Source organism: Lithobates pipiens, unplaced genomic scaffold (assembly GCF_037356315.1).
Source record: "Lithobates pipiens isolate NorthernLeopardFrog02 unplaced genomic scaffold, aLitPip1_a1.2 Scaffold_19, whole genome shotgun sequence".
Classification (NCBI taxonomy): Eukaryota; Metazoa; Chordata; class Amphibia; order Anura; family Ranidae; genus Lithobates; species Lithobates pipiens.
This window is the reverse complement of record NW_027507764.1, coordinates 484,904,453-484,928,837: the sequence shown is the minus strand read 5'-3', so window position 1 is coordinate 484,928,837 and position 24,385 is coordinate 484,904,453. Positions and strand designations below refer to the sequence as shown.

General features: G+C 40.8%; 1 protein-coding gene across 1 annotated transcript; it reads right to left on the bottom strand.

Moving 5' to 3' along the window:
• Window positions 1-266: 266 nt before the first annotated feature.
• Window positions 267-21,710, bottom strand: LOC143998365 (uncharacterized). Its single transcript, XM_077493959.1, has 4 exons — window positions 21,633-21,710; window positions 21,381-21,557; window positions 7,692-7,753; window positions 267-460 (listed from the first exon to the last, which is right to left on the bottom strand). The coding sequence occupies exons 1-4, from the start codon at window positions 21,682-21,684 to the stop codon at window positions 386-388; spliced, it is 366 nt and encodes a 121-aa protein (XP_077350085.1). The 5' UTR covers window positions 21,685-21,710; the 3' UTR covers window positions 267-385.
• Window positions 21,711-24,385: the final 2,675 nt, after the last annotated feature.

Genomic DNA, 24,385 nt, shown 5'->3' with positions numbered 1-24,385 from the left:
ACATTGTAATACTGGTATACTGTTATCTCATGAAATCTTTGAAGGTTTAAAAGCATGTATTTATATGCGAACATTTCAAGTAATATTTTTCCACATATAATTAAATTATCTGACAGTATGCCAAAAGGCAAGAAAAACATGGAGGTGTCATAAAAGGGACATCAATTATACATTATTGGTTACATCTTTTAAATGTCAATTTTTAATTTTTTTGGAAATTTACACAATTTGTAGCTGAAAAATGCTCTTTTGCACTCATTCCCAGTCATCTATGTGCACCCTAATCATTATTTATATATCTATACTGCTTTAATTTATATACGTTCCAAAAAAGCTCCTCGTGGTCCTCTATTTTCTTCTTTCATCTTTTGCCATTCATCTGCTCCTACATATCGATCCACAAGGTGCTCACTACAAACTCCCTGTTATCTTGGCTGTTCAGCCCACAAAAGAGAGAGGGCTGAGGGAGAAAAAAAAAAGTAAATTTAGACCCCAATCCACATGACAAGCACTACCAGAGTTTTGTCCCTAAAGGGCCGTAGACATTCATCTTTCTCAAACTATAAAATAGTTTACCTAGCTGACATCTCACGGTTTGCAAAAACATTTAAAGGTACCTTGAGCACCCATACAGGATAAGGGTCATACAAAGATTCATATCCTGCTGGGCAGGGATGGCAAAGAGAATAAGGCAGAAGCATAGTCTAAACATGCAGCCAGATATCATTGCCAGAAGTAATCAAAGCCAAACCAGATCAAAGAAAAGACACAGCAGGGATCAGGGAAGGCATAGTCAGCAATTGAAATCTTTTCAAAACACAGCTAGAAGCGCATTCATGAGCTACAAAACTGCATTTTGAGCTTAAGAGTGTGACACATTTCCCTTTAAAGGGCTTGATTCAATAAGGATATGCACAGGCAACCAGTTTTAATGTGCTCACCAAAGTTCCTGCAGATAGAATATATGAACTCTTAAAAAACAACTCAAGTGTTTCTGAGCTCTTGAAAAAAAATTATGGAGTTGCAGAACAGAGAGGCCCAAGAAGTGCATCAGAGCAAAAGGAGAAGGGTCAGCATGACAAATTATTGAGGAGGAATCCACATTAAATCACTTGATGTCTAACTAAAATACAGATTGACTGCAAGGTGGACAACTCCTATCAACTTAGCTGGATAAAGTTCCTGATACTAGTTGAGGATAAGCTTTGGGTTCCAGTGACAATGAGTTTGACCTGAACTCAATCATGTGTGACCAAAGCAATGAATTACCAGTCATGCACTTCTTGGCCATAAACTGGATTGGGTACAGGCGCTGCCATAACAATGAAGGAAAACTGGCAGTGGAGTCTTCACCGCCGGTTTCCTACTGTGCATGCGCGAGTCGTGCAACGCTTCCTGAATGGTCCAGTCGTCTTCTGGAAAATACACAGGTCCCAGAAGGTATCGGGGGAGAAGAGGACGTGACGCACTGGGCCGAGTGGTGGAGGGGTTTTCTTTCCTTTAAGACAAAGTTGTAAAAGTGGGTGGAACTCCGCTTTAAGGATTTCAATTTCTTTATACGTTAATTATCATGTTTGCTTTATTGATCACGGCACGCTATTCGCATTCTAATTTGCTGTTGCATTTTATGTTTTGCTATTTGTGTGAATAGTAACAGTTTTCCATGTCACAATCATTGCATTAATACTTGTTCATTGCACGGTATTATTTTTTACACCATAAGCACTGCACTATTATTTTTATTTATTAGACAGGATAATTAAGTTGGTTGCAGGCTGGTCAGTAAGTTGAGCTGGGAATTTCTTTGGTTTTGTTTGATATGCGTCCCCCTTCCATGTGCTCCTTGTTGCAAAGGACAGTTATAGGTATGGGCAGTGGCCATTTGTTTGTACTTCCAAAAATAATTTATTTTCACCATTTTCCCACTATAGATTTTAATGGGGTTTGAATTAGACTTTGCAATTTCCAGAATTTACAATGATTTTGGCCAATAGTCCACTAATCCTACCCTTGCCAATTCACTCAACCTTAAAAGGATTGTAAACCCTTGTTTAAAAAAAAAGAAAATAACAAACATGCCTATACTTAGCTGCTCTGTGCAATTCTTTTGCACAGAGCAACCACAATCTTCCTCTTTTGGGGTCCTCCCGCCATTGCTCCTGGGCTCTTCTCTTCATCAGGTGCCCCCAAGGAAAGCTGCTTTCCATGGGGGGCACCCACTGACACAGACAGCCGGACTCAGCCTCACCCCCCGCTCCCGTGTCATTGGATTTGTTTGACAGCAGCTAATGGCTTCTGCTGCTTTCTATCTGTCCAATGAGGAGAGAGACAGATTATAATAAGGCTTACCTGAAGGTACTGTAAATATCTCCCAAACCTGCACAGTTTAGGAGATATTTACCATATACGCTTGCACTGACATCATTGGTGCATGCGCACTAAGGAAACGGCTTGATTGTGCCATTTCTAAAGGGCCTGTGCCATGACCGGTGGCTCTCACTCTCATGCACGGGTGCGATGTCATTGCAGCTCCGGCCAACCGCAGTACCGGAGCCCGCAAACCCAGAAATAACATCGCCGGTCACAGTGGTGTACGGGGACCGCTGAAACAGCTTCAATCTAAGGTAAGTATTTCATAATGAGCTAGTATGTCTTGCTCATTATGACTTTGTCTTGCGGGTTTTTTTTTTTATATGGGTTTACAACCACTTTAAGGTGAAAAGCCTTGAGGCTTCGCAACCACTTTAATGCAGGTAAAATAGTCAATCAATAACTTAAAACTGATACCTGAAAGCTAAATAGATAGAAATTGCCTTTGCATTTTGTTGTACAGTCATGATAAAATTTTGCATGGTGCTGCAACACTAGGTTTTACATTTTGTGCTGGGAAGATGAAAGTTTAGAGGTAATAATTTTAAATAATATCAGCACAATATTGCCTGACATTTCTGTACATTAGAATGTCAGCTGGTGCCTAGGGAAAGGAGAAGATATTTAGGTTCTTTTTTTCAGGGACATTCACAAATTCACAACTCCACATTTGCAGCTACACATTTGTACACATTTTATCTGTTTCTTTTTCTAGAAAATCTTCAAGCAACATCAAGTGAATACGTGAAAATATGTGAATATTAGAGGTTAAAACAAGATCACAGTGACCACATAACAGCACAAGGCTACAAGGCTTAAAATTCCTGACATTTTTCTTTTCCAGACAAAGATGGTTTGCTTACTTATCACCTACCTTCTCTTTTTTAAACATTCTTTACTTAGAATTTTTCAGAAATAATGTTTACAATAAAATTTAACAAAAGTAGCACTTTTTTTATATACATAAGAGAAAATAGAGCCCAGAAAGTAAGATTAAAACAGATCTCATACAGTGAATTGGTAAGGCTCCATTCACAAAGAGGCGTTTTGAATCGTGGGCAGAACCGTGACAACGTGCGGGGCGCATTTGGGATGCCCTTTTTTTCTCAATGGCACCCTAAAAGTGGTGCAATTTTGATGCTATTTTTGCGTGACAAATCATTGGAAAATTGGCAAACAAAATTGTGGGATGCGTGTTGCCCAAAAGAAGTTCAGTTTCACATCGCCTATGTGTGAATGGAGCTTAAGCTCTTGTTCACATTGGAGTGATTCATCATACAATTAACAAGTTGCACCTTATTACAAGCAATCGCACTGTTCAAATTGGTGCGACTCCGATGTTGGGGTGCCACATAGTTACTGCACTACTTTTGGCGATTTTGGGTACAACTTGCATAGATATCTGTGCATGAAGCTGCACAGATGTCTTCCAAGTCACACCCAAAGTCACACTGACAAGCAGCTTTGAAATTGTGTGATTTCAGGTGAAGTCGCACAATTACAAAGCCGCAGTCAATGTGAACATGGGCTAAAAGCTGTAGTAACAATAAGGCACCCAACACACTTTGTGATTCGGAATTACGGGTGAAATCACCACAATGTTAAGGTGCCAATGTTCTGAATGGCACCCCAAACAGGGTATGATTATGCCGCGATTGTTACGCAACAGAATTGCGCTGCAGAGCACAGCAAAATGTGGCTTAAAATCACATAGACCAAAAAAGAACAGGAACTTGAAGTGAATGGGTTGCTCTATGCTTGACACACAAAATCGCAAACGTAAACTCAAGTTCCCACTACATGAAGTGTGAATTGGGCCTAAGACATATTATATGAGGATTGGTTAAGTCTGCTAGAGAAATTGCGAAATTTAGGAGAAAGATATAACATGCACAGCTTGATGCAGTAAACCCTGTAGCAATGCAGAAGCAAAATTGTGCAGAGTCTGTCTAACTGAAAGCGAAAAAAAGAGACTAAAAAAAGATGAAGCAAAAAAACAAACAAAAAAAAACTGTGTCCATAGAGCACAATTTTACCCTTTGCTCGGGCCAATCCAATAACAGGGTAAATCAAGCGATAAACATATATGGTAAGCCCATACGTTTAGGAACTGCTCCTATAAAGTTCCGCTCTAAGGAGAGGTTAACCAATAGGAGGTAAAAAGGAAATGCTTGGAGCTTATGGGAAGAGGAATGGGAAAGTGAGGACTGAGGTGTTCTGCAAAGAAGAATCATGTTGCTATTGTGTTTGCCCTCCATAACAGACAAATATTTTGTGTGAACTTAACTTGAAGTTTTATAGTTCTGTTGGTTACAATGGTTTAAATGTCTTTCCATGCCAAACGCATGCTATTGAAGTGAGTTAGTCTGTCTAGTTTCTAATTCATAATGGATTATATATATTGAATATGGTCCTCACCGATGCTTTAACCTTTTCTAAAAAAAAATAAAAAGTGCCAGGAGGAGACGACGCAGGGTGAAGCCGCTGTGACCTAGATGGGGTAAGTGCGGGGCTGGTGACCAACCCGGGAGGGAGTGTGCTTGTGACCCAATCGACCGGAAGGGAGGTGGCATCGGGTGGATTGCTTTCTGCCTTCCCTAAAAAATATACTACCAGCTACCACTGCTGTTAGGCCTCAGCGTGTGCTTGGTTGAGGGTCTTGGAGGCACCTGGACTTAAAGAAACTTGCTGGAAAACATCACTTGTAGAAGTTGGCCTGGAGAGAGAATCCTTTCACTGGAGAAGTGTTGCAGGGGAACTAGTTGGCAGCTCTACTTCTGGACATTGTGAGTAGGATCTTTCACCTAGAACTACAGGTGTGCCAGTACTTTGAGGGTTGGATGCCAGAGGTAGCTACAAGGTCTGTGAGTTCTCATATAGTGTCTCAGATTAGCTTTCCATCCCTTCTATTTCTGACCAGGTAAGGGAGTCCTGTATATATCCAGCAGCCTCTGTGCTACATTATGAATTGATTTCTGTATAGTTACATTAGAGTATATGACATGATCTTATTAAAAAAGGTAAAAACATTTAGTAACTGTAACAATATTAGCATCTATGTTACAGCAGTATTTTTCATTTTTCACTTTCTTTTTTGAAAGGTTAGCTTTCATGCCTTCCCTTAGCAAGACAAAATGTTCTTCATTCATTAATGGTTTATTAATTAAGCCTTAACTTTGAGAATCAACGGCCTAATTATATGGTTTGATTTATATTTAAATATCATTTTCACGTATGGCTGAACAAATCTGAAATAAATTCTTCCGACCTTTTTATAAGCGTTAACAAAATGTTGTAAAAACAATCGGATTCATTATAAAATTGACATTATCATCATTTATATATTATGTGAGCTATCTGGAATTATCATAGATTTTCAAGACTCTTCAAAAGTATTTTTTGAACTAGAGGTAAAGACTAATGGGCTAATTTACCATCAAGACGAGCTCAAGGCTCCTTCAGAAAAAATTAAAAGTCAACAGCTACAAATACTGTAGCTGCTGACTTTTAATATTAGGACATTTACCTGTCCACTAATCCAGCGGTGACCTCACCTGAACAGATTTTTCAATTGGCTTCCTACTGTGCGTGTATGAAGCACGCTGCACTTTGTGAATGGCCCGTCTGGGGGGGGGAGAAGGAGGGGGCCGAACTTCAGGCTAAGTTAACCGTGGCAAAGTCAGACAGAAATGGGGGCAGCTACCTGTGAAAACCAGGTACCCGCTCCCCCTGAAAGGTGTCAAATGTGGCAGCGGAGGGGGAGAGGAGGCAGATAAGCAGAGCTTCCCCTTTTGGGTGGAACTCCACTTTAAAGCCTAACACTAACAGTCTTAAAAATGTTTCCTGTCCCTCCTGCTACCAATGTTGTCTAACCAAGGTAAAAAAGGAACTGTATCTATATATTATCTAGTTTTAGTCCACTCTAGCCTGGTCACAAAGCTCCAGCTTCCCTGTGTTCCCAGGCATTGTCAAACATTCCCTCCTCTGCCCTGCAGCCATGTGGATCATGTAACTGGACCAAAGCAGACTGAAAAAAGGAAAGTATAGACATATTTTTTTCATAGATTAGTCAGTATAGGTAACAGGAGGGGGGAGAGAACATACCATATTTATCGTCCTATAACATGTGCTGACGTATAACACGCACCCCAAGTTTAGGAGGGAATTTAAAAGAAAAAAACTTTTAGGAGGGAAGTTTAAGGAAAAAAACTTACATTTAAATGCCCATCAATGCAGCCTTGTCAGTGTTATTTGCAGCCTTGTCAGTCATTTGCAGCCTTGCATTGCAGCCTTGTCAGTCGTATGCAGCCTTGCATTTGCAGCCTTGTCAGTCGTTTGCAGCCTTGTCAGTCGTATGCAGCCTTGCATTTGCAGCTTTGTCAGTCATTTGCAGCCTTGTCAGTCGTATGCAGCCTTGCATTTGTAGCCTTGTCAGTCATTTGGCATTTAAAAATGGTGCCGGTAGTTCTCGGCTGTTCTCAGCGGCTTTCGGGTTTTTTAGGCCGGTCTCGGCCGTTCTCGGCTATTTTCGGCCGCACTCAGCCGTTCTCGGTTATTTTCATCCACACTCGGCTGTTGTCGTCAGCTTTCAGCTTTCCGAAAGCCGCCGAGAGTGGCCAAAGATAGCCGAGAACAGGCGAGTGCGGCCGAAAATACACAGAAGCCACAGAGAGCGTCATAAAGCATTAGCAACAGCGGGGGATTGGCGTATAACATGCACCCCCAATTTCACCCTGACTTTAGGGGGAAAAAAGTGTGTGTTATACGCTGATAAATATGGTACTTAAAACTAGTTAGTGTTAGGCTAGAATTCTTCCTTAGAGTTTTATAGATTGGACATTTAATTTGCATGGGAAAAGTTGGTTTAAAATAGAAAACACATTAAGTAATACACAGTTGAATGAAGCATAATGTGTTCTACAACAGTATTATATTTTTTTGAAGTAAACAAGTGAATAACAGTGAACTTATTTAAGGTTTGTTAGATTCAATACACAGACAAAGGAAATTGGAATTTAATTCTCACAGGGACAAACTATTTTTTTCCAGGGCATGAAACACTATTTGGAGTATGGATAAAGGATATAAAATGCATGATTAAAGGATATTATGAAAGAGGGAGAGATATACACAATCCAGGAATTAGGACACAAAAAGGAGTTACTAGTGATAGATGAACTAAGATACCATCAGTTAAGACATTTTTTAAAGACACTGCCACATCCAATAAGATCAGGAGAAAGTTTATTACTATTTGAAAAATTGCTCAACTTACAGGAAGCACCAAGGCACGGAATTTCCCAAATTTAAAAGATTCTTACCTTAATGTCGGAACCATTGGTACCGCCTTTTTTGAAAAGGTGGGAAGCAGAACTTTGTGCAACTTGGAGTGAGCAAGAAAAAGAGAAAATGTTGACATTAGCAGACGGAGCAGCGATAGATATAAACACGATAGCAATTAATTATAAATGTCTGTCAATATGGTATATAACACCTATCAAAGCACATAAATATCAAAAGGAATAAACACTGCTTTGCTGGAAAGGGTGTGGGGAAAGAGAAGCAATGACACACATATGGTGGGAGTGTTTGAAATACAGAAATTTTGGCAATAAGGGATACAACAGATCCAAGAAATTACGGGAGTAGATATGACTAAAAATCCAGAAACCTATTTATTACATAATGCCAAACTTACAATAAAACAATATAAGAGAAAGATAATACCACATTTAATAAATGCAGCAAAACACCTGATCCGAAAACATTGGCAAGCATTGGAAAGCCCAACGCTAGAAGAATGGGTTCAAAGGGTCAAATTTATATATAACATAGAAGAATTGTGTCATTACGGAGAAGATAGAATAGAAAAATGTTCAAATACTTGGAAAGGATGGAAAGCATTTAGGAATACAAAGAAATACTCTGAGATAATGCAAACCTGAAGAAATGAGAGGTAGAGGGAATACATGAAGGAAGGATGTTTAAGGAATGCGGGATGGGGAAGGCGAGGATGAGGAGGGGTAGGGGAAAAAAATTATTTTTATGAATGAGAATTTTGAATGAAGTATGTTATATTTTGTATAATATAAAATGTAATAAAATGTAAATAAAAAAATAAAAATAAAAAAAGTTTTCTCCCCCTCCTCCTACCAATGTTGTCTAAGCAAAGTAAAAAATAAACTGTATACTTATCTAGTTTTAGTCCACTCTGGTCCAGTCACACAGCTTCAGCTTCTCTGTGTTACCAGGCATTGTCAAACACTCCTTCCTCATCCCTGCAGCCACCGCTCACTGACACGGGATCATGTAATTGGACCAAAGCAGACTGAAAAAAGGTAAGTATAGACATATTTTTTTGCATAGATTAGTCAGTATAGGTAGCAGGAGAGGGGAAAGAACACATTTAAACCTAGTTAGTGTTAGGCCGCGTACACACGGGCGGACTGTCTGTCCAACTTAGTCCGCTGAAACACATTTCAGCGGACAGTCCGCTCGTGTGTGGGCTTCAGCGGACTTTTTCAGCAGACAGTCTGGCGGACTAAGTCTTTCGGAATTTCCGTAATATTGTCTGTCCAACTTTGGTTTCAGCGGACAGTCCGCTCGTGAGTAGGCAAGTTGGACAGACTAAGTATGGCGCATGCTCAGAAAGGATTTACACGGCCGAAGGTTGCATTGCAGTGTATTGGACGTCGTATTTCTAGTCCCGTCGTACGTGCTGTACACGTCATCGCGCAAGCTTTCAACGGACTGTCTGTTCATCGTGTGTGGTCAAGTCCGTTCATTCAAAAGTAGGACGGACTGTCTGTCGGATTGTCTGACGGACTTAGTTGGCCAGACAGTCCGCCCGTGTGTACGCGGCTTTAGGCTAGAATTCTTCCTTAAAGTGTTACTAAACCCACAACTATTAAATTATTCTAAAAAATGGGTAGTGGCGCTGACAAATAGTATAAGATGTAATACATTAGTCCATCATTAAGTTCTTGAAGTAGATACTCAGTACATGTGGAAGGGGAGAGATGAAGAGAGGAGACCTGTATAGATTACATTAGCAGTCCAAAACAACCTTGGTAGCCTTTGAGGGGGGAGTTGAAAGCAGATTCTAGATATGCAAATGAGAAGAATAACACAGGCACCTCTATGTTATAACTGTAAACATTTTAATGAGATACAGGTGCATTATCCACTTACATCGAGGTTAAGGAAGTAAGGCATGAGTACATCCACTGTCGTGTCATTCACTGCAGAGCAGCATTCTGAACAGCTGATTTTTCTGCATGTCAGGGAGAAATCCTAGCCAGCAGGATCTCTGGGACCACGCAGATGAAACCGAGGCTCGGATAAGGCCGATGGTGACGGCTGGAATGCAGCACCGGGCGTGATGATGTTACTGGTGGGTTGCAACGGCATTTCTGAGCATGCGCACTGGTAGATGGGACTCAGGGTGCACTCCTTTGTCAAGTGCCCTGAGACCCATCTACCAGTGTGCATGCTCCGAAACGCTGTTGCAACCCACCAATGATATCATCACGCCTGGCGACATGTTCCAGCCCTCACCATCGGCCTGATCCAAGCCTTGATTTCATCGGCGTGGTCCCAGAGATCCTGATGGCTATGATTTCTCCACCATAGGCAGAAAAATCAGCTGTTCAGAATGCCACCCTGCAGTGAACGCCACACTGGGGTGGATGGACTCGTGCCTTACTTCCTTAACCTCCATGTAAGTGGATAATGCACCTGTATCTCAGTAAAATGTTTACAGTTCTAACCTAGAGGCACCTGTGTTTCTCTTCCTATTAACCACTTCAGTCCTGGACCATTTTGCTGGTCTAAGACCAGACCACTTTTAGCGATTCGGCACTGCGTCGCTTTAACTGACAATTGCGCGGTCGTGCGACATGGATCCCAAACAAAATTGACGTCCTTTTTTTCCCACAAAGAGAGCTTTCTTTTGGTGGTATTTTATCACCCCTGCGGTTTTTATTTTTTGCGCTATAAACAAAAATAGAGCGCCAATTCTGAAAAAAACACATTATTTTTAACTTTTTGTTATAATAAATATCCCCCAAAAAGATATAAAAAAACATTTATTTTCCCTCAGTTTAGGCCGATACGTATTCTTCTACATATTTTTGGTAAAAAAAAATCACAATAAGCGATTATTGATTGGTTTGCACAAAAGTTATAGCGTTTACAATATAGGTGATAGTTTTATGGCATTTTTATTAATATTTTTTTTTTACTAGTAATGGCGGCGATCAGCGATTTTTATTGTGACTGCGACATTATGGTGGACACATCGGACATTTTTGACACATTTTTGGGACCATTGTCATTTATACAGAAATCACTGCTATATAAAAGTGAAGGGGTTAACCAGTGGGTGGCAGTGTAGGGGTTAAGTGTTCCTAGGGGTGTGTTACTAACTGTTGGGGGCTGGGCTTTAATTTAGTGAACACTGATCTCTGCTCCAATCATATGGAGCAGAGATCAGCGTCACTAGTTGCTAGGCAGAACGGGGAAATGCTGTTTACAACGGCATTTCCGCCTTCAGCTGCCCCGTGAGGCAATCGCGGGTATGTCCGCAGCGATCGCATCCGCCGGACCCGCGACCGGACTCACGGGGGTCCCGACCAGCATGCGAGTGCGCCGCCGTACAATACAATACAGTACAATATAATGTAATACAATATACCTGTATTCTAACCTCAGGATCCACTGGCTCCACCTGCTGGGAGAAAACAACACTCCACACAACTGGATACTTAACCAAATATATTTTACTGTGAATATGTTTCAAAAGGTGATTACAGTAATCGTGCTGTCATCCCAAAATAGGATGACAGTACAATGTATTTCACCATAAATAATTGTATATATATATATATATATATATATATATATATATATATATATATATATATATATATATACCCGGAGCTCCCCCTACTTTTGAAGCTATGCGTGAGAACTCACTTAAAGTACTTAGTCTTTGATCTTCTTGTCTTCGCTAGCTAAAGCGGCTCCTAGTGATTTGTAATCCACAGGCTAGAGTAAGTTAAGTTGAGGTAAAAGTGCTCCTGGTGTAACTTCAGTAACTATATTACAAGGCTTAGGATGTCAGAGTAGATATGCCTCAAACCTGCTCAGTGTCAGTTGCTCTGCTCCTCCTCCATGGAACTATAAATCCCAGTGAGGCCTGTGTATGAGTCTAACTGTGTGTGAAAGTTAACAATCTGTGGGCCGTGACCCGATCATCAACTGGATCGGGGCTCCGTGTAGTAGCTTTGGTCCGGTGACTGCAGCTTGCTTCTCCATCAACTGGGTCCGTTGTTCCGTTCCGCTCTGCTGGATGAGTCCGGTCCTCTGATGCCCAAAGAGTGTCTCTGGAGCTCTCCAATCTGGTCACTGTGTCTCTGGCACCGTCAGGTCACTCACACAAACTGCTGGATTTGCGCTCTGCAATAGCTGTAGGCCACTTTCTCCAGGAGGACTTCCTCACAGATTCTCACAGGCAGGCCATGCAATCCCAAGAGAGCTAAAATGGCCACCCGGGGGTCCTTTTATGCCCTACCCAGCATGCAGTGCAAGAGAGGGTTCCCTGGGTAGATCACCAAGCATCCTGGGTAAAAAGGTGAACCTTCAAATGTAAATAATCGGTCACTTCCTGTATTGTATTCAATGCTTGAAAAACCAAAGTTATCCCAGTCCACATCCTGAATTTGACCGCTAGATGGCGCCAAATACTAAGCTATAGAATTGTCCATAGGCCTACATTGTAAAACATTAACATCACATTAATAGGCAAAAATAAGTCAGCGCTACATATGCATGACAGCCTCAGGTTCTGGTGTGTTCTGCAATGTGGTAATTTGGTCAGTCTTTGGTCTTCTGATTTCCATAGTTTGGGTTTTTACCTTATGATGCTGTTTGTTCTGGTTTGAGCATCTCTGGGCTTTAGAAAATGTGTTTGGCTTTTGCCATTTGAAGCCGATCCTTTGTTTCAGTGTTTCTGTTCATAGCCCTGCTTTTTTAAATTCTTCTTTGTTTCTCAGGCTTATTTCCCAGTTCTTGCTCACCTGCCTTTCCTTCTCCTATTTGCCCGTTTGTAGGGATGAGCTTCGAGTTTGAGTCGGACTCATGTTCGACTCGAACATTGCCTGTTCACCTGTTCAGCGAACAGTGAACAATTTGGGCTGTTCGCGGCAAATTCGAAAAGCCGGAACACCCTATACAAGTCTATGGGAAAAATCTAAAGTGCTAATTTTAAAGGCTAATATGAAAGTTACTGTCCTAAAAAGTGTTTGGGGGCCTGGGTCCTGCCCCAGGGGACATGGATCAATGCAAAAATTTTTTTTAAAAATGGCAGTTTTTTCAGGAGCAGTGATTTTAATAATGATTAAAGTGATGTGACCCTTCACAGGCATACTATAGACACCCCCCAGGTACGAAATTTAAAGGAATATTACACTTTTATTGTTTCACTTTAATCATTATTAAAATCACTGCTCCTGAAAAAAGGGCCATTTTTAAAACTTTTTTTGCATTGATACATGTCCCATGGGGCAGGACCTCTTTTTAGGACAGTAACTTGCATATTAGACTTTAAAATTAGCACTTTAGATTGTGAACGTTCGAGTCCCATAGACTTTAACCACTTACGGTAACAACCGTCCCATAGCCAAATGACGGCTACAGGGCGGTTGTTTAACTCTGGGAGGCCGTCATATGACGTCCTCCCAGAACTCCGCTCTCTCGCGCGCCCCCTGGGGTGCGCACTTCGAGAGCATCCATGACCGCCGGGTCCTGTGCATCACGTATCACGGTAAATGGCCGCTCATCACGGCCGTTTACCACGTGATCGCTCCGTCAAATGACGGAGTGATCACTTGTAAACAACCCTTAACATGATGCCGGTTCCTCCCTCCCCCTCTCTGTACCGATCGGTACAGCAGAGGGGGAAGAGATCGGTGTCAGCAGCGCTGTGGGCTGCATCTGCAGTGCCCACATCGCTGCTCACCGAAATGTAACCCCTCAATTCCATGCCATTACTCTGCAATACCCTGCAACACTCTGCAATACCCTGCAACACTCTGCAATGCTCTGCAACACCCTGCAATGCCCTGCAACACCCGCCAATACCCTGAAACACTCTGCAATGCTCTGCAACACCTGCCACTACCCTGCAACACTCTGCAATACCCTGCAACACTCTGCAATGCTCTGCAACACCCGCCAATACCCTGCAACACCCGCCAATACCCTGCAACACTCTGCAATGCTCTGCAACACCCGCCAATACCCTGCAACACTCTGCAATGCTCTGCAACACCCGCCAATACCCTGCAACACTCTGCAATGCTCTGCAACACCCGCCAATACCCTGCAACACTCTGCAATGCTCTGCAACACCCGGCAATACCCTGCAAAGCTCTGCAATGCTCTGCAACACCCGCCAATACCCTGCAATGCTCTGCAACGCAATACTCTGCAACGCCATACTCGAAGATACCCAGCCATACTCGGAGATACCCAGCCATACCCAGCCATAGACATCCTCCCCCCTCCTGCCGCCCTCCGGTGCTTCTACCGACTCGCCAATACGATCAAAGCCAGAATCTTATTTTTTTTTTCAGGCTTCCCAGCTTCGAGGTGAGATGTGGGGTCTTATTAACCCCATATCTCACTGTAAAGAGGACCTGTCATGCCATATTCCTATTACAAGGGATGTTTACATTCCTTGTAATAGGAATAAAAGTGATCAAAAAATTTATTTTTGGGGAAAAAAATTTCAAACTAAAATAAATAAAGTAAAATGAACAATAATTTTTTATTTTTTTTTTAAAGCGCCCCTGTCCCCATGTGCTCACATGCAGAAGCGAACGCATACGTAAGTCCCGCCCACATATGAAAACGGTGTTCAAACCACACATGTGAGGTATCGCTGCGAACGTTAGAGCGAGAGCAATAATTCTAGCCCTAGACCTCCTCTGTAACTCAAAACATATAACCAGTAAAAAAAAAAATTTGTCGCCTATGGGGATTTTTAAGTAGCGATGTTTGGCGCCATTCCACGGGCATGTGCAATTTTGAAGAGTGACATGTTAGGTATCTATTTACTCAGCGTAACTTCATCTATCACATTATGCAAAAATTGGGCTAACTTTACTGTGTTTTTTTTTTTAAGCACAAAACTGTTTTTTTTCCAAAAAAAAGCTTTTGAAAAATTACCGCGCAAATACCGTGCGAGATAAAAAGTTGCAACGACCACCATTGTATTATCCAGGATGTTTGCTAAAAAAAACATATATAATGTTTTGGGATTCTATGTAATCTTCTAGCAAATAAATCATGATTTTTACATGTAGGAGAGAAATGTCAGAATTGTCCTGGGTGCTCCAGAACGCCTGATGGCGCTCCCTGCATTTTGGGCCTCTGTATGTGGCCACACTGTGTAAAAGTCTCACACATGTGGTATCGCCGTACTCGGGAGTAATAGCAGTGTGTTTTGGGGTGTAATTTGTGGTATGCATATGCTGTATGTGAGAAATAAACTGATAATATGACAATTTTGTGAAAAAATAAAAAAGTAAAAAAAATCTTGATTTTGCAAAGAATTGTGGGAAAAAATGACAACTTCAAAAAACTCATCATGCCTCTTACTAAATACCTTGAAATATCTTCTTTCCAAAAAGGGGTCATTTGGGGGGTATTTGTACTTTTCTGGCATGTTAGGGTCTCAAGAATTGAAATAGGCCGTCAGTACTTCAGGTGTGATCAATTTTCAGATATTGGCACCATAGCTTGTGGACTCTATAACTTTCACAAAGACCAAATAATATCCACCAATTTGTACTTATTTTTACCAAAGATATGTAGTTGTATAAATTTTGGCCAAAATTTATGAAGAAAAAATTACTAATCTGCTAAATTTTATAACAGAAACAAAGAAAAAAACATTTTTTTACAGAATTTTCTGTATTTTTTCTTTTATAGCACAAAAAATAAAAAACCGAGCGGTGATTAAATGCCACCAAAAGAAAGCTCTATTTGTGTGAAAAAAAGGACAAAAATTTCATATGGGTACAGTGTTGCATGACTGAGTAATTGTCATTCAAAATGTGAGAGCACCGAAAGCTGAAAATTGGTCTGGTTATTAAGGGTGTTTAAGTGCCCAGTGGTCAAGTGGTTAATAGGGTTCTAAAGTTCACATGAAGTTTAGGTCTGTTCGGAGGTTCTGGTGCGAACCGAACGGGGGGGATGTTCGGCTCATCCTTACCCGTTTGTATTGAGGCACCACTTCTCTGTGCCTTTGCTTAGTATGTATGCCTCTACCCAATATGTGTTGTAGTTATTTCTGATTCTTGGAAGTCCTCAGGATTCCAGCACTCCTGCTTGCTTGGGTATCTAAATGTTAATAGGTGAGTGCATTCATTTCTGATGAAAAGGTTGCTGCTATATTGAGAGCAGCTCACTTAGACCACAAACATTTTTCTGGATCTGTGGCTACATACACAATTTGCCTTCTATGTTCCTGTGTAAATGCTGTCCTGTCTTGCTTTGATTCTTCAGTTTTTTATACATTATTACATAATTTTATTACATTCTAGCACATCTTACACTGGTTCTGGCTCTTCTAATCTATACCTGACACTGTCTTTGGATCTGCCCGTCTGTTGTCTAGTTATTTGGTACCTGATCAGCAACACTTTGCTGTGTATGACTTTTCAGCCTGTTTGATCTCATGAAATACTGAATTTGACTTCCTGACGTCAACCGTGTCCTATGTGTAGCATGATCATTTTGTATATGGATGTAAATATTCAAGCCATATTTATTGTATGGCTGGCTTTACACTGCCATAACAGCTTGTGCATTAGTGAACCTTCACCAAAACAGGGACGTTCAATTTTAAGTTTGCCTCCCCCATCCCATCACTTTTGGAATGTTTTTTGTGTGGTGGGGGAGTGTACATGCCCCTACTCTCCCCTAGAATTGGCTAGGTGACTCCACTGGAGGTTTTCCTCCCCTTTCTTCTCCGCAGCCTCCTAGGAACCTTTACAGGTCCCATTAGGCTGTGAGTCCATTCACAAAGCACAGTGTATCTCATGCATGTGCAGTGGTGAGCAATCTTCCCACAGTAAACATGCCGGTGCCAGGAACCCAAAGGCCAGCGAAGAACTGGTACAGGTGAGGACAGCACTGGATCCTTGGACAGGTAAAGGTCCTTTTATTAAGAGTCAGCATTACAGTAATAGTAACTGCTGACTTTTTTTTGTCAGACTAAAGAATCTCTTTAAGGAGTCAAGGACCAGCCTAAAAATGTATTCGTTTTAATGTATTCCTACACCTAGTGACGCTATATCATTGGATATAAAAAAGTAATAAAGAGAAATAACTACATCTTTCATATTTTACACTTGTTAAAATTAGCTCAGTTATTATCGTGTCTATATTTCAATGCAGGAATTAAATTGAATCTTCCATTTACAATGGTGTAATTCTATTTTGGCTCGCTGTTAATGGTTCAACTTTGTTCTTCATACAAAACCGTGTTAGAATTCTTATACTTTTTCATCAAGAGCTCCATCTCTTTCATTTGGTAACTGATTTTCAGTATGACCCGTTAACAGTGAAATCGTTGGTAGCTTTCCAGAATATTTGTAAAAAAAAAAAAAGAACATCTAAAGTTCAGTATATTATAGTGTCTGCTTAATTAATCTTTTAAATAGTGGGAGACAATTCCATTTCTGCCTTTGGGACATACAAAGCAATATATATGATAACTTCCTCACATTTTGAGTCCCATACTGTTGTGATCCAGATTCATTGCTATCCAGAAATGAAAGGGCACCTTTTGTACCTCTTACTAAATTTCACATCAGCATGTGGCTCTGTCTTTCCTAGTAAAAGTTGCGGGTTTAAAACTAAGGCAATCTGCGTGTGTGTGTTTATTTTTTTTTCCTATCTTTATAATGCAGCTTATTTGTAGATGGTTAAAGCACAAATCAAAATTGCATAAGATTCACAAGTACAAATATGCATCCTTATATTACTATCTTTAAGATATATACCAGTTTTACATATAGAAAAAAAATGCAGGGTGCAGCACAACAAAAGTGCACAGTAAAGGATAAAAAAATAAATATTAACACAACTTAACAAACAGAACATCTGTGCAACATCAGAAAAACCCAGGAAAGGGATTCATAAATGAGTAGCAATAGTGAGTGATTACCCATCTATTTTTCTATCTTACAAAAAAGGTGTAAGAAAAATCCCTAAGGGTTCAAATTTTGTTGTTAATATATTCTAACATTTCATTTCAAATCTCAGAATTTGTTAGGGCAATCACAGATCTCATAAGTGATTTTATAAAGAGGAAGCACTGCGGTCTCTATACATTTTCAGGCTTCAAGGAAAAGATCTGTAGGTAGACACCCAGTTAAGCACTATAGTTTTCCTAGCATAAAATAACAACAGTCTTGTATAGAACATTTTAGCAGGACAGTGGTCCAGATCAGCTAGAATGGCAAAAATACACCATTTGGGATTGCATATATTAGGAATCAAAACAATTGTGAGATAGAAATTCTGTAACCATAGACCAGAAGGGTTTAATCTTAACACAGATTTATATCATATGGAGCATGTCCCCATCAGACAATTGGCATTTAAACAATGAAGAGGGTCTCTTGTTCCTCTTAAACCATTGACTAGGGGTAAAATATGCCCTATGAAAATATCAAAGTTGGATAAGCTCAACAGTTCAATAGTTCAATTCCAAGGCAATGAGTGCACAATTTAAAATAACAAGTAAATCCTCGGAGAAGATTGGATAAACACCTATAAAGACTCACCACCACAGACGAGCACGTAGGCAGGTTGGCTACAACGTGGGTTTTTGTTGTCGAGAATTAGCTTGGGCAGACTGCGAAGGGGTTAACTGGGTTTGGTTTAATTTCTCACATTTTTTAGACTCTGCCTTCCACCCTGTGACATAAAAAAGGGGCAAGGCCTGGTCCCCGGCTGGAGTTTTTTCCCACCTCATTCTTGACCATAAACGACATGGGATGCTAAGAAGGGGCTGCTGCACCCAATAGTCCTTGGGAACACACAAAGATTGGAGAAACTGCCAAGCTTTAGAAGGTGCCAGCAGTGGACTCTCACCTTTGTCAATGTATGCCTAGGCAGCTTCAGTTCAGATAATTAGGATTGAAATTGTGTTGCACTGAAATGTACTGTTTGGACTTTGCCACAAGACGTTTGTGGCAAACTTCAGCAAAGTTTGTTAACCATTTCCAGCCTGGTCTGAAGTTATTTAAAGAGGTGTGTGGTAGCTTATGGAGTATTAGAAGAAGTGGGTCTGTAATGCATAATGGGGTATGAAGCAAAGCCACTACCAAATGTTAACTCAGCAAGAGAAATTGGAGGAAGAATGCCATTTATATGGGTAACCAGTAATTAGTGCAAAGTACATAGCAGCCAGTCATGAAGCCTGGTACCTGGAAAAGGTGACATGTCCTGCTGTAAAGAGACCATGGCTGTAGTTAATTAATTAGATCATATCCAGCCTTGCCCAGAAACATGACACATGACTGCCATACTAGACTTCAGATTAGCTCCTGCTCAAGGCACTGTCGCCTATTTGGCTAGGACTGTGATAAGGGGCCAACATAACAAATTCGACGGAAGTAACCAATGTTGGGAGAATGGATCTTGTATCTGGATCTAGAATTTTGTGCGTGACGCCTACCAGCATTGAACTCATGTTTGTTGTTACCCCTATGTAAAATTTGCACTTCATCCTGTTGTTGCTGTTACATGTTGTGATGCTGTTATTTATTTTTCAAATTCTTATTTTAACAGTGTTGTCTGCCAGCCAGGATAGAGCACGAAAAGGGTAGGAGAAGTGTAGGCAGGTTGCCTAAAATTAAATATGAGTTTATGATGCCACTTGGTAGTGAGGCAGGGTAGCTGGCAGCATTCCTCTCAAAAAAAATATGTAAAATAGAACAGCACAGGACCACATGGTGGATCTTGTAGAGTGCCAGGTTGATTGGAGTCAAAAACAGCCTGAAAGAACTTGATAGGATTTTAAAGGCATTTTTGACGACCCTTCTGGCACGAGAGAGCCTGTAATTGAGTATTCTCAGGGGTGAAGTTCCTCATAGCAAACAGCTTCATCAGATGTTCCCCAGAGCACAAGGCTTTAGGGAAGGGTTTTGTTTTTTTTTGTTTTTTTTTGGGGGGGGGGGGTGTTATCATTCCTCATCAGTATTAGTAGCTCTATACCATCATTCTAAGACTTACAGTGAGTGTCTATATAGTAACCAGGGTGTCCAAATTTTTAAATGTTTGTCAGACTCATTATTTAGAAATGCTGTAAACTGTTCCATTAGTTGAATTACAGAAACTCTTGCATGCCTTGTGCCAAGGTTGGCGAGTCTGTTTTATTTTTCCAGAAAGCTGGAAAGGTGTTTGTGCAGTAGGTTCTTATAAAAAAAATATTATTTTTTAACCCCCGAAAGTATTTACCCCCTTCCTGACCAGAGCAATTTTTGCAATTTGCGATTCGGCACTGTGTCGCCTTAGCTGACAATTGCACAGTCATGCAACGTTGTACCCAAACAAAATTGACATCCTTTTTTCCCACAAATAGAGATTTCTTTTGGTGGTATTGATCACCTCTGTGTTTTTTATTTTTTTGCGCTTTAAACTATTTAAAAAAAAAGCAATATTTTAAACTTTTTTCTATAATAAATATCCCCAAAAGAGATATAAAAAAAATTCTTCCACAGTTTAGGTCAATATGTAGTCTTCTACATATTTTTGGTAAAAAAATTTGCAATAAGTATATATTAATTGGTTCATGCAAAAGTTATAGCGTCAACAAAATAGGGGATAGATTTATGGCATTTTTATTATTATTATTTTTTGTTTACTAGCAATGGCGGTGGTCTGAGATTTTTATCAGGACTAAAACATTATGGCAAACAGATCGGACACTTTTGACACTATTTTAGGACCATTGACATTTATACAGCGATCAGAGCTACAAATAGTCACTGATTATGGTATAAATGACACTGGCAGGGAAGGGGTTAAACACTTAGGGGATATCAAGGAGTTAACTGTGTTCCCTAGATGTGTTCTAACTGTAGGGGAGATGGGCTCACTACAACATTAGAGATCATCTCATAATATCTCATATTTCACAATTCACATTAGTTAGGGCAGTGTTTCCCAACCCTCTTCCTCAAGATGCAAACCCAGGTCATGTTTTCTATATTTGTAGAATTTGGCACAGGTGATGTTGTCATGTTCACTGTTTTTTAGACTGAGGAAAGTACAGAAAACATGACCTGGTGGTGCACCTAGAGGAGTGGAGTGGAGAAACACTGAGTTCTGTCCCTAAACGTTCACATTTCAAAGTCCTAAAAACATGGTAAATATTAAAAGGGCAAACAGAAGCCAACAAGTCGAACAAAAATCTACAGAACAGACAAGAGGAAATTAAATTTGGCAAGCATGTCTACAAAATCTCGGATTCTTCGATGTAAAGCAATGGCAGCCTCCTTGATTTGCTCTAGATCCTCCAAACAATGCAAAATATCATGGAAGATCATGACCTAGTAAGAAGAGTAAAAAGTATTAAGGGAACAATGGTCAAGTAGCTGAGGCCCTATATAGTGAGTTGTGATCAAGTTACTGGTCAAATTCACAAAATACTTACCTATCCAGTCTATCGTTGCTTGCAGCCTGCTAGCCCTTCCGACACCTACACTACTAGGAATGTACACTGCAGCTACTCTGTAATCTTGGCCCTGGTGCCTGGGTCCCCAAAATTTGGATACCTAGAAACACTGCCAGCTCCTTCCACCTCTCTCTTCTCCATGGTAATGTTAATGCACTACATACTTTGCTAATGTGTGGAGTGGGTGTTTTGTTTGGACATCTAAACACTCGACATGTATACACATTTGAAGCCAGATTCTAAGAGTACTTACTTGCGCAAACAAAAGGCTCCTGAATACTTTCTTCCTCTTCTGGGTCGCTTTGGCCCTCAGTGTGACTCGTGTCAGGGGATTTGACGTCCACAATGGCAAGGTCTGTGCTGAGTCCAGGAGTCAGATCCCATTGCTCCAAACAAACATCCTGGGCAAGCTCACCACACTCACTTTCCTCTAAAAAGAAACAATACACCATTCCATTAATCCACCCCAAGTCCCACCTGTTTCTAGCTACATTAACTGACCAACCTTGCACTTGGCCTGATGTCAATGTTTGCTTCTGACTAGTGGACTCCACCATGCTGCACTCTGGTTGTTTTTCTGTAAAAAATGCATAGAAAAGGGAAGGTGACTTAATTTTACAGAGGGCAAACACTGGACAAGTGCCAACATTTAAAAAGTCCAGCAGTTGCCCCCCACCCCTCTTGTCTCCTATGGGATAGGTGATATATGACAATAATCATAGCAGGCGTGACTCTGTGTGACTGTGATCCTCTCGGAGCCTCTCCTCTACCCATGTCTACACTGGCAAGGTTGCATTAATGGGCACTGATGAGCCAGGCAGCAACCAGAAAGTGTTCTGCCCTAAGTCCATGGCCTTCGGCCCACCTAAAAACACCTTTATTGGGGGCTAAATGAGTGTGTTTTAAGTTGTCAAACCAAACATTACCAAAAATGATTTGAACAAGAATAAAAAAATGCTGGGGTAAGATTGATAGTCTTTTCTATTTATCCACATTCAATTTGTAATGGTGAGGCAATCAAAATCGTGTGTAATTGATGACCAAACCCTAAAAAAAGATTCTAATTATGTCCCATTTTCATACATAGGAAAGTGGCAGTCTGGAGGAGCCAGTGATCAGCAGCCAGATGGATTTGCAGATCTCTCCCCTATGCTCTCCTGCTAAAAGGGCCAGGAAGAGCAGGAATGTGGAAGAGGCCACTGATGCCTTCCTCAGCCAGACCACTACTGACCTCCGGACAGACCCAGATGAGGCTGAGGGATTTGCTGTGGTGACAGCCAATAAATTAAGGGAGATGGATGGTGAGCAAAGGAGCAGGTGTGAGGAACTCATGCTGCAGCTCTTCAACAAGGGGGTGAGGGGCCAAATTTCAGAAAAAAAACACACCTCCGCAGCCACCCCACCCACCACAGCAGCATGGTGGTCAGTGGCAATACCAGACAAGACCCCCAACAAGCCCGTTGGTCTGGGGATTTTTACCCCTTCCCCACTTACTAATTAACTTTTTTTTTTGGGAATAATGATTTTATTTGTTATATTTTCTATATTTTTGTATACATAGAATGCACTTTTTGGTTAAGTTCTTTGTATCTGGATGACCGACAGTATCTCTAATTTAATTTGCTCTATTTTTTTTAAATAAAAAAATTGTGTAGAATAATACTTGGCTATGTGTTTTACTCCAAATGACAGTTTGGGAGTAGGCAGTTACATTTTACAGCCTGTTCCAAATTATTATTCAAATTCTATTTCAGTGTCACAAAGATTAAATATTTTGTTTTTCAGTTTAACTCATGGATGGCATTGTGTCTCAGGGTCCTTTTGATCGCTGAAAACAATCTCGGACACGGGTGATAATTAGATTGCCAGGTGAGCCCAATTAAAGGAAAAACTACTAAAGGAGGGTGTTCCACGTTATTAAGCAGAGCACCATTTTCAAGCAATATGGGGAAGAAAAAGGATCTCTCTGCTGCTGAAAAGAGTGAAATAGTTCAATGCCCTGGATGAGGTATGAAAACATTAGATATTTCTCAAAAACGTAAGCGTGATCATCGCACTATTAAGAGATATGTGGCTGATTCAGAGCATTCAGATGGCGGCGCACGCGCTCCGTGAGTGTGATCGCAGGTCTGGCGGACTTGATGTCCATGGGGATACCCGTTATTGTCTCACAGAGAGGAAGAATGGGGAAATGCTGAGGCACAAGCATTTTGCCGTTCTGCCTAGTGACACTGACACGGATCACAGCTCCCTATGATTGTGAGCGTGATCAGTGTCGTGTCACACGTAGCCCATCCCCCCACAGTTAGAATCACTCCCTAGGACACACTTAAACCCTGCAGCGCCCCCTAGTGGTTAACCCCTTCACTGCCAGTCACATTTACACAGTAATCAGTGCATTTTTAATTGCACTGATCGCTGTATAAATGTGAATGGTCCCAAAATAGCGCCAGAAGTGTCTGATGTGTCCGCCATAATGTCCCAGTCACGATAAAAATGCCGAGATTACTAATAAAAAATAAATATTAATAAAAATGCCATAAATCTATCTCTTATTTTGTAGACGCTATAACTTTTGTGCAAACCAATCAATAAATGCGTATTGTGACTTTTTTTTCCAAAAATATGTAGAAGAATATGTATCAGCCTAAACTGAGGGGAATTTTGTTTGGGAGCCACATCGAGTGGCCTCGCATTTTTCAGTTAAAGCGATGCAGTGCTGAATCGCAAAAAACACTCTGGTCTTTGGGCAGCCAAATGGTCCGGGGCTGAAGTGGTTAAAATACATTTGCCCCTAGCGGTACAGTTTCTACTCCAATACGTGGAAATGAGGGTTATACTTGTAGCCTGATTGTTTCCTTGCTTTCCATACCCCCACGGACAATGATGAAATGGTGGGTTGCAGGTACTTTTCAGACAACCATTTGTTTTGAACCAGGACGCTTGTTACACCATTAATGCACACACTGTACTGTTATGGATTTGTTTACTGTGATGTAACGCTTATGTTATTGATCAATCAGTCGCTTACTGTATATGCCCTTTCTTTTTTTTTGTTTTAATAAAAGTTCGTATAAAAAAAAAAAAAATACATTTGCCCTAACTCCTTCAGTATCACCAGCAAGGCAGCTTCATTATTATCCCATTAAAGAAGAAGAGAATGTGTGCTGCATTTTGACATTTCATAATTTGCCGCATCACAAATGTTAATTCTCCATTACAAACGCTAGTTTACAAGACCGATGGCTTCCGGCTCGT